The following is a 10386-nucleotide window of genomic DNA, read 5'->3' as shown; positions in this document are numbered from 1 at the left end:
GAGAACGCGCGATCAAGGAGCCAACAGGTTTCTTGTCTTGTTCTACGCGTCTTTATACGGGTGTGTTTGCGTGTGTCGCGCTAGCGTCACTTCCGGAAGTAAAAAGTTGTTCCACAGAGATCGCCAGATCAATCAGTCCCAACATATTTGAACCAGTTTGGTCGGCAATCTTCTAGCTGAAGGAAAGGTTCACCGGCGTAAAACTTCCCTGGCGTACAGCCCTTGCATTTCGGAGAGTTCGGGCAGTTAAAATATGGGATGTGTTGGTAGCCGATGTCACGGAACCTAAATGAAAAAGTGGTGGATAGGATAGGACATTAGGATAGGAAATCGACTGCGTAATGACATTGGAGAACATTGTGAAGGCAAAACAAAAAGGTGAGAAAAGCAAAGAAATCTTGACGTACCAATGGATTTTACTCTTGTCTTCGAATAGGCCGAGGCCGATAGAATGTACGGGTGCATCTCCCCATCTTTCATAGAAGAAACCTCCAGCACGATCCAAATGGTTGAAATAATCCTCATAGGCCTGGCTTCGATAAAAGGACATATCCGCGATTTCGAAGTTGGACCAGAAGTGACAGGTGGAATAGCCGTTCGCCTCCTTGTGATGTTTTGGTCTTTGCTTATTGTCCACTAACCAGTCCATTGCGTTGTTTTTATGTAGGTAATTGGGGTGTGCCTCGAGGAACTTAAGCGTCTGTGGCCATAGAGTAGTAATGCTTTCAGGAGCATCATAGAGATTGATGGTGAAGCCATAAGTTTTGTTGTGGTCTTGCATGTAGCGGAACACGTCATAATCGACGTCGCAGAAGAAATGGACCTTAGGTTCAACTCGCCAATAGTACTGCACGTTTTCCAAAGCTGGGTGCTTGTAAAACATGCCGCTGTTCCAGCGACACATTTGATGATATGACATCAGGTTGCTGTATTGTATATTTTTCTCCTCGAGGATTTTGGAGGATTCGTCGTAAAGGTCCATATTGATGAAATCGGGCACATCCCAATGCTCTTTTGGGATCAATTCTGGGAAATGAAAAAAACAGGATTAGATCGCGATTATATACAAGGGGGAGGCCAGGAGAAATTCTGCGCATTTATCCGTACCGTAATTGCATTTCGCTTTCGTTTCTGCTTGGGTTCGAATTTTGAACTCTTCCGTAAACTCCTTGTCATTGAAAAATGTCCAAGGATAATTGAACTTGCTATTCCATGTCCTTTCCAGATCCCTCATCGTCAATACCAACTCCTCCAATTCTTCGTTCCGAACTAGGGAGAGGAGCGTCGCATTGATGCGAGCAGAGTTGGGATTGTCGGGCGCATATGCATCATCTTTTGCCCGCCAAAGTGGCTCAGGAGGCTCTCCGGTAGCTACGGATCTTGTCAATACGTGTCGGATTGTGATGTGGTAGCACACGAGTTACTCACGATCTAGAAGCGGTTCTCGTAGCAGCCCATTGTCGTAATTCCCCTTTTCTCCGGTCAGAGTCGGGGGTGATTTGGAGACATGGAAGATGAGAAAAAGGGTAAGAACGAAGCAGGTCGCTAAAAGAAAACGAAGCGGTCGTGCAAGGCCCATGGTGCTTCTGTGCGCATGGCCGTTGACTAGTTGGAGAGTGAGGGTGAAGGGATAGATTTCTGATTGTTGTCTGCGGTCAGAGCAAGCTTTCGTCAGCTGAATCAGCAACAAATTCTCCTGCCTGTTACGGACTAGTTATGTTTCGCGATATCATTATCATCACGACAACTTCGACAGAACTATGAGTAAATAGACGCGTAAGTATATCAATGCCTGCCACCCGCGACTGAGTATCTAATCTAAGATTGGATACAGAATATGGCAGGCTATGGCTCTATCAGCAAACGTCGGGGCACTGACTGACGAGCTCATCATCATAATTACAAACACGTCCGACAAAGCAAGTATTCAAGCCGATTATCAATGGACTGTTCTGTTTCTAACCTGTAGCAGGGCAGCCGTCACTTTCATAAGTTGAAATCCCTGGTTGAGAGGACCCTGAAGAAGAACAATGCTGGAAGAACAGACCACCTGGATGTTGCAAAGAGACTTGACGGCCTCCAAGAAAAATTTCAAGTTTTAAACAAGGATGCATTGTCCGACGCACTTCGTATACGCCTGGAAGAGCTAAATCGAAGGAGGAGCCATCGGGCCCCTGAACTGTTGTCTTTACTCCTGGAACTCTCGGATAGGCCTGCGATACATTCCAAAATCGAGGACTTGGATTTGCTTCAACGACCAGCTTCGCCCCCGCCTTTAACGTGGAAAGATATTTATGCATCGGACCCTCCCAGTGACCAGGAAGGTATTTGGCAGGATATCGATTTTGCTGCGCTTTCCTCCGATGATGATCTATCAGACTTATCGAGCGACATATCTATCCCCAGAATTATCCCTCAACGGCCCAAGCCTCCATTGGATGATTTTAAGGTCCCTGATAGCGCTTTTTTACCAGCCGAAGATGAGACCTTGCTTTCACGCATCCAGGGTCTTGAGCTCTGGAGAAACAGGGTTGCGCAAACTAGTCAGCCGATGAATGAGGATGACCTGTGCCTTACTGAGTTTCAAGTAATAAGAGAGACGATATTTATGCTTCAGGACCTGCCCACCGTTTTGTTTTGGTATTTGGACGGTAACGTTGAGGTTGATCGGAGATTTAGATTGCGCCACGTATCGCCAGTTGCCTTCGGGAACCTACTTCGCTCATTTGGTGTCCAAGGAGCCAAATTACATGTTATTCGGCAGTTTGTTAAGCGCCCCCAGAAACTTCAATTTATGCAAATGTTTCAGCGCGAAGTGGAATTTTACTTGAGTAACTTTACCAAAAATTTATCGCATATGGAAGCGGAATACTCAAGAACAACTGAGTCTTCTACGCTGAGTTTGATTCGACTCTACTCAGATGTGTACGAGGAAACATATCTGCTACGAGAACTGTCAGACATCATCAACAAACTAGGCGATCAGTCGCAAAACGAGCCGTTCCTGTGTTTGGATTTACTCTACGAACTTGTTTGTTCGAAACAGGCGTGCGGAGACGATAAAACTTTTCAGGATGTGGCTAAGATATTTTTCAAATGCTTCGAAGTGTATGCAAGGCCAATACGACTGTGGATAGAAACTGGACTGCTGGACAGGACCTTAGGTTCATTTTTTGTGTCCGATTCGGGAAAGCAACTCACTGACCTAAGGACGCTTTGGCACGAATGGTTTACACTGGACGAAGCTCATGGACAATTTTACGCACCTAGTTTTTTTCAACCTGCAGCAAAGAAGATTTTTACCACGGGAAGAAGCATGATATTCCTTCGCCGCCTCGGCATAGATCCAGAGCTTTTAGAGGCCCCCAAATGTAAAAACTTTTCGTATGAGGATATTTGTTCTTCAGAATTCTTCTCTCCCTTGGTGCCATTTACAGTACTTCTAGAGCGCTCATTTGATCGACTCATTGATTCCAACCACTCTTTTTCTTCGAACTTGTTGCGGAAACAACTGGACGAACAGTGTGGCCTCTGGGTTTCACTGGAGGCACTTGAGTACATATACCTGGGAAAAGACATGTCACTTTCATCGATAATCGATCATGAAATATTCGATTTGATTGATAAAGGGATTCAGTCATGGAATGATAGATTCTTCCTCACTGAGCTCGCTCAAGGAGCATTCAGTAGCCTAGCCTGTATTGATCCCAGTCGTCTCATAATCAGATCAAAGCAGCTCGGACTTCGAGATTTTGAACACCACTGTCGCTCCGTCCAAATTTTGAAAGCCATCGCCATGGACTATATTCTTCCTTGGCCAGTGGCTAATATTATTACAAAACAGTCACTTTTAGCATATCGACGTGTTTCGACATTCCTAATGCAAATACGACGAGCCAAATATGTCGTGGAGCGGCAGCGTCTCCTAAGATCATTACATTCAGAGACCGAAAGCGAGAAGAAAGACGACGTTCTCGGGTACAGCATTCGACACCACCTCGTCTGGTTTTTGAATGTCCTCTACGCACATCTCACACAGCTTGTCATTTGCAGTTCGACAGCAAACATGAAGGAATTGCTATCGAAGGCGAAAGATGTAGATGGGATGATAGCTGCTCACCAATCATACACCTCGTCATTAGAAGATCAATGCTTGCTCTCCCCCAACCTCGCCCCGATTTACCAGGCAGTCACATCCCTTCTTGATCTATGTATACATTTCTCTGATATTCAAATCTCGCGCCATGGCGACAATCAATTCGACCAGGGAAATAGCAGATCACTCCGCTCCTCTACTGGGCATCGATATAGGGCGAGCGGAAGCCATAGGAGTCGTCATTCCCTGTCCCGTGATGATGAATCTAGCTCTGTTGACGATGATGGTATCTGCGATACTGATGATAGCATGGAGGACGAGGGAAATTTAACCAGTGTCTCGTTTCTTGAAACGTCGTACAGGAAGCGATTAATCGCTGTTAGGGATAAATTTGAGCGGTTGTGTTCGTTCATTACGGCAGGTTTGCGGGGCATGGGGCGCGTAGATGGTCACAACAGTTGGGAGATTCTTGCGGAGAAATTGGAGTGGAGGAAGAGTACGGGTGTGATATATTTGTCTTAATTTCGGCATTACACTGGTCACGATGCATGTTGTTATATCCATTGTATAGCCGTTGATTACAATGTCTCTAAAAGCTGGTTACCTGGGGCCCCATGAGAAGTTTCCCTGAAATATCGGCGCTGGATACCCCAGCAACCCCAGATTATCATTCAAAATTTGCATCAAACCATGTCCGCTTCTATTAAATCAAAGCTGGCGTCTATATATTTTTTTCTACAAGTAACTAAATATGAAAATGGGTACGGGACTGTTCGGCGTTGAGACATGTGAAGGATATAGAGGTATGCAGGCAAAGAGCCACAGATAGGCTGCGGTAGGATAAATGTTGAGAATTGATATAATTCAGCGTCAAGAATATAATAGCTGAACAGGATGGCCGTGAAGGAAGGGTTACATCAAAGGAACTTGCCAGGGAAGACATGACGAAAAAAAATAAATAAAAATAAATAAACAAATAAATAAAAAGCATAGAAAAACAGTTTTTGTGTAATCTAGCCAACCCATCTTCTTGCACTATAGAAAAACCTCCCCCATGGACCAATATCATCCCATTCCTCTACCTTGTCGGGCGGTATCCAACTTCCAATCCCCGCCATGACAGTCCGCTCTGGATGCGGCATAAGAGCCAGGACTCTACCATCCGGAGTTCGGACTCCCGCTATACCTCCTGGGCTACCATTAGGATTGAAAGGGTATCTCATCGTAGGTTTCAGCGAGGAGTTATCCACATAGCGGATCGGGGCGAGATTTTGATTCACAAGACTCTCTGCGTCCGAACTCGAGTTTGTGAACGATGCGCGGCCCTCGCCATGCGCGACGGCAATGGGCAGGCTGGAGCCGTGCATGCCGTGAAGGAAAACGCTGGGAGTTGTTGGGTCCGGATCGCTGATGCCTACCATGCAAACACGGCCTTCGTACTGTTCGCTCTCGTTTCGTTCGAAGCTAGGCCAGTGCCGGGCGCCAGGGATAAGTTCCTTGAGACGGCTAAGGAACTGGCAACCGTTGCAAACGCCGAGAGCAAAAGTATCTGGACGCTGGAAAAAGGATTGGAATTCGTTCCGGGTTTCTTTATGCAGGAGAACTGATTTGGACCAGCCCTGGCCTGCACCCAGGACATCACCGTATGAGAAGCCGCCACAAGCTGCGATGCCGACAAAAGATGTGAGGGACACTTGTCCAGATATAATATCTGTCATGTGCACGTCGACGGCAGTAAAGCCGGCCATGTTGAAAGCGAAGGCCATCTCAGCTTGGCTGTTCACGCCCTGTTCGCGGAGGATTGCAACTCGAGGTTTCGTAGAGAAGGGGGAAAAGCGTGAGGTAAGGCTAGTCATTAATGGCAATATTGATTCCTTGGGGTCAAAAGTGAGGTTGTATGACAGGCCAGGATCTTTGTCGTCAAGGATATTTTCGTACTCTTGATCTGCGGCTGTGGGATTGTCGCGGAGTCGTTGCATTTGGTGGGATGTGCTGGCCCATGTCTGTTGCAGCTGGGCTCGGGAATTCCGATAGATCAAAGTGGAATCATGATAAATGGCCAGGTTTTGCTTGGATTTGTCGGATACCCGACCGATTCGGAATATCAATCCAGGTGGGGGGCCACAAGTTGAAAAGCAGCTTCGGAATTGAGTTTCATGCTTCTTACGGACCTGGAATACTGCACCAAGTTCCTCATTGAAAAGAGTCTCGAGAGCGTGGTGGGTATCGGAGCTTTGACATATATCATCAAGCATAATTTGAACTCCACACCTACCAGCAAACATCATTTCGGCAAGAGTTGTGAAAAGGCCTCCATCGGATCGATCGTGGTATGCAAGGACAATGTCGGCTTCCTGGAGCTGTTGGGTAGCGTCGAAAAAGTCTTTCAGAAGTTCAACATCATGGACGTCTGGGCATTGATTTCCCACTTGTCCGAACACCTGTGCCAGTGCGGATCCTCCAAGGGCCTTACGACCAAATGATAGATCAACGAACATAATCACGGTTTCTCCCACTTCCTCGAAGCTGCGGAGGGCTGGTGTCCAAGTTTTACGAATGTCGCCAACGGGCGCAAATGCTGAGATCACTACAGACAAGGGGGCTGTAACTTCAAGCGGCTCATTAGATTTCTCATCCCTCCATTTCATCTTCATTGACATCGAGTCTTTTCCAACAGGTATACTAATACCCAGCTGTGGGCATAAACCCAATCCAATGGCTTCAACAGCTTCGTATATCGCAGCACCTTCTCCGGGATGGCTTCCGGCTGACATCCAATTGGCAGAGAGCTTGACACGGGCCAATTGACCAAGCAAATCTGCAGCAGCGATATTCAGGATAGATTCTGCGACGGCCATTCTTGCAGAAGCAGCTGGCGAAATTAGGGCCAAGGTCGGCTTCTCTCCCATAGCCATAGCTTCACCAGTTCTCATCCCTTGCAGCAATGATGTTGCCGTAACAGACACGTCTGACACGGGAACTTGCCAAGGCCCAACCATTTGATCCCTTGCCGTGAGTCCACCTACGGTTCTATCGCCAATGGTGATGAGGAACGATTTCGAACCAACAGCCGGTAGATTGAGGACTCTAGTAACGGCTTCGCTAAGCAGGCCATCCTTAGGGATGTTGGGCAAGTAAGTCTGAAGGCTAGAGTCGAAAGGAGGAAGAGAAAGTTGTCTAGATGTTACGTTCCTCGTCATTTTCGGTGGTTTGCCGAAGAGGACCGAAAGGGGGAGATCAATTGGATCGGGTTGGTTTTTCGAATCCCGGTCAAGAAGAATAAGCCTCCTGTCTTCTTCAGGCTGTCCCAGCCCGCGGCCAACAACGGAATAACCACAGCGTTCCCGTTTCACGATCGCGGTAAATTTATTCATCCCTTCCTCACCGACAGCCATAACATATCGTTCTTGAGCTTCACAGCACCATATCTGCATAGGACTCATACCTCTATCAGCCGTGTCAATTTCACGGAGCTCAAATTTTGCTCCGAGGCCAGCATCATGAATTAGCTCAGGTAGAGCATTAGATAAACCTCCTGCCCCGACGTCATGGATGAACTTGATGGGGTTATCGGCTCCCATGGCCGTGCAGGCGTTAATAACTTCCTGTGCTCTCCGCTGGACCTCTGCATTTCCCCTCTGGACACTAGCGAAGTCGAGATCAGCAGATCCTTCCCCAGATGCAATGCTGGAGGCTGCACCTCCACCCAACCCGATGAGCATAGCCGGTCCGCCAAGGACCACTAAAAATGAACCCGGTTTGACAGCGTGTGGGTTTTTAAGTGCGTGTTGCGGCCTTACAGTTCCAACACCTCCCGCAATCATGATGGGTTTATGATAGCCTCGGAGTTCTGAATGTCCATTCCCGATATCGATTCTGGTAAGGAGGGTTCGGAAGTAACCGGCAGTACATGGTCTTCCAAACTCGTTGTTGAACGCGGCGCTTCCGATTGGAGCCTCAAGCATAATATCCAAGCTGCTTGCGATATGATTGGGCTTTCCAACGTCAAGTTCCCAAGGCTGCTTATGTCCAGGAATCAATAGATCAGAAACGCAAAAACCAGTAAGACCTGTCTTCGGTTTTGAACCTCTGCCGACAGATCCTTCGTCACGGATTTCACCTCCGGATCCAGTTGCGGCGCCAGGAAAAGGCGACACCGCGGTGGGGTGATTGTGTGTTTCAACTTTGGCCAAGAAATGAACCTGCTCTTTTGTTTGAGTCCATTCTCCATTGAGTGGGTTGGGCGCCCAATAACCAGCTACTTCTCCTTCCAGGACAGCAGCATTGTCGCTATATGCACTAATAGTGTATTCTGGATGCTGTTTGTGGGTATTCCTGATCATTCCAAACAGAGTGTGAGGCTTCTCCTTGCCGTCGATGATCCAGGTAGCATTGAACTGCTTATGACGGCAATGTTCGGAGTTAACTTGAGCGAACATAAACAACTCGACGTCGGTAGGAGGCCGTCCCACTGGGCCACCAGACGCATAGGCATCCACCAGGTAATCGATTTCAGATTGGTCCAATGCCAAACCAAGTCGGGTGTTTGCCTCTTGTAGCACCTCAATCGGGGACTTGCTCTCACCGTAAAGCGGTATCGTTTCAAGGGGAAGAGGCTGATGTTCTGAGAACATGAGGTGAAGATCTGGCTCATCTTGACTTATCATTTGAGTCATTCGATCGTGAAGAACGTCCAAAGCAGCTTTATCCAACTCTTTTCGGTCTTCAGCAAGCAGACACGAGATTCGCAAACCGCGTTCAATACGCTTGATAGTATTTTTGAGGCCACAGACATGAGATATACCAGTAGCTTGCGAACTCCACGGCGAAATTGTGCCCGTTCGCGGGCTAATGTGATAATCAATGAATGACCCGTCTGTTGACTCAAAGGAGCCCGGCACACCTGCAATATCTCCGTAATGAAGAAGCTGTTCTAGAACCGCGCGCTCGCTTTGCTGCAAATCCCCAGCAGCATGAACATAATGAATCCACTGGGCCCGCACATCCTTCACACCGATGGTTGCTGCAATGGAGCGGCTTCGGGATTGAGTAAAGGCAATTGAGCCAGGAATCGTGAGGTAAGTGGCCTGAAAGGAAGTCATTATGAATGCTGGTCAATGCGAATGGGTATATGAACAAAGGCCATCTAACCATAGTCATAGATTGTCAGCAAGTGTACGAGACCTACTCGTTGGTCATAATACCCCGCGCCAATTTGACTTACTCGAACTGGATAACAGGCAGGATGAGAGCAGCTGGGTTCGACAGCGGAATGCCCCGAGACGAGGACCTTCGTAAGGAAGAGTTTAGCTGTCTATTAACCAGCCATCAGCAGCAATGTCAGCTCCGTTGCTATACATGTGAGTCCGTAAAGGCAAAAATGTTCCCCGCCAAGAGCAAGAATTTCTTCCAAGACTTGCCAGTTGCTGTGTCACGTGCTGATAGCGCACCGCGCTAACTTTGAGAGTCAAGCAGCAACAAGAATTGCTGTCGTTGACGACGTGATGGATGGCCCCGAGTATAATTATTCGCCAAACAGATTCTCAATGTCGCGAGACGCCCATAATTTCAACGATTATACGGATGGCTTAATCTCCTTTGACAGAAACAAGGTTTGAACGAAGCGCAGCAATCTGCTTCTCTATCATTGCATGAAGACCTACTTGATAAGGTTCCTCAATACTCATCTTTGCATTGAACCACAGATACCCATCCCAAGAGCCCAAGTTAATACACGATCTGTTTCTTTCCATCCTTTCTCAATCTCACTTGAAACTTATCTGGTCAGTTTTCAGCGTTTGCTGAGCAACATCCCTGGTTACGGTTGAAGATGGACAGAGCTTGGATTTTTGCCTGAACCCCGCCAGGGCTCGATTTCGGAACTATGCTCAGCTTTGGCATGCTATTTGGCCTTTCTAAAACACACTACAAGCTCTCTCTTCGTGGAATTCCTGATTTCCTTCCTTGTCAGACTTAGGATTAGGGGTTTCGGTTAGGGTCTGAGAAATATAGCAAGATAAAAGGAGTGAGGGTTGAAATATGATGAACGAGCACTAGAAATTGTCCGCCTGCACACAAATTTTCCGGCCGAAAGCCCAAGTGAAAAAATTCAATCTTGGATACAACATGAAGATATTGTTTTTAAAAATTCAACTCATGTTCAACAAGGCGGTGTAAGATTGTCAGTCGTGCCCATCGCCTCTACTTATCAGCAGCACCCATCAGCAGGGCCTATCAACTTGATATTTTTCTAATGACTGACAATGATTAGTATATGTTTGCATCCGTAT

The 10386-nt window shown here is 47.2% G+C and overlaps 3 protein-coding genes across 3 annotated transcripts; 1 reads left to right on the top strand and 2 right to left on the bottom strand.

Annotated features, from left to right (window-relative positions):
• Positions 1 to 128: 128 nt before the first annotated feature.
• HCBG_06423 (alpha-1,2 mannosyltransferase KTR1) lies at positions 129 to 1615 on the bottom strand (the record flags this gene model as incomplete). The annotated part of the gene is made up of 4 exons (XM_045433472.1): positions 129 to 285; positions 408 to 1026; positions 1108 to 1371; positions 1429 to 1615. The coding sequence occupies 4 exons, from the start codon at positions 1577 to 1579 to the stop codon at positions 129 to 131; spliced, it is 1191 nt and encodes a 396-aa protein (XP_045285785.1).
• A 232-nt stretch (positions 1616 to 1847) lies between these two features.
• On the top strand, positions 1848 to 4687 carry HCBG_06422 (uncharacterized protein; the record flags this gene model as incomplete). The annotated part of the gene is made up of 2 exons (XM_045433471.1): positions 1848 to 1909; positions 1978 to 4687. The coding sequence occupies 2 exons, from the start codon at positions 1848 to 1850 to the stop codon at positions 4616 to 4618; spliced, it is 2703 nt and encodes a 900-aa protein (XP_045285784.1).
• A 422-nt stretch (positions 4688 to 5109) lies between these two features.
• HCBG_06421 (phosphoribosylformylglycinamidine synthase) lies at positions 5110 to 9198 on the bottom strand (the record flags this gene model as incomplete). The annotated part of the gene is made up of 1 exon (XM_045433470.1): positions 5110 to 9198. One exon carries the CDS (start codon positions 9196 to 9198, stop codon positions 5110 to 5112), a length of 4089 nt encoding a protein of 1362 aa, XP_045285783.1.
• Between the last annotated feature and the right edge of the window lie 1188 nt (positions 9199 to 10386).

Source organism: Histoplasma capsulatum, assembly GCF_000150115.1.
Source record: "Histoplasma capsulatum G186AR genomic scaffold supercont2.9, whole genome shotgun sequence".
In the NCBI taxonomy this organism is placed as follows: domain Eukaryota; kingdom Fungi; phylum Ascomycota; class Eurotiomycetes; order Onygenales; family Ajellomycetaceae; genus Histoplasma; species Histoplasma capsulatum.
The sequence above is the reverse complement of the archived record's forward strand: the minus strand, read 5'-3'. Positions and strand labels throughout refer to the sequence as shown.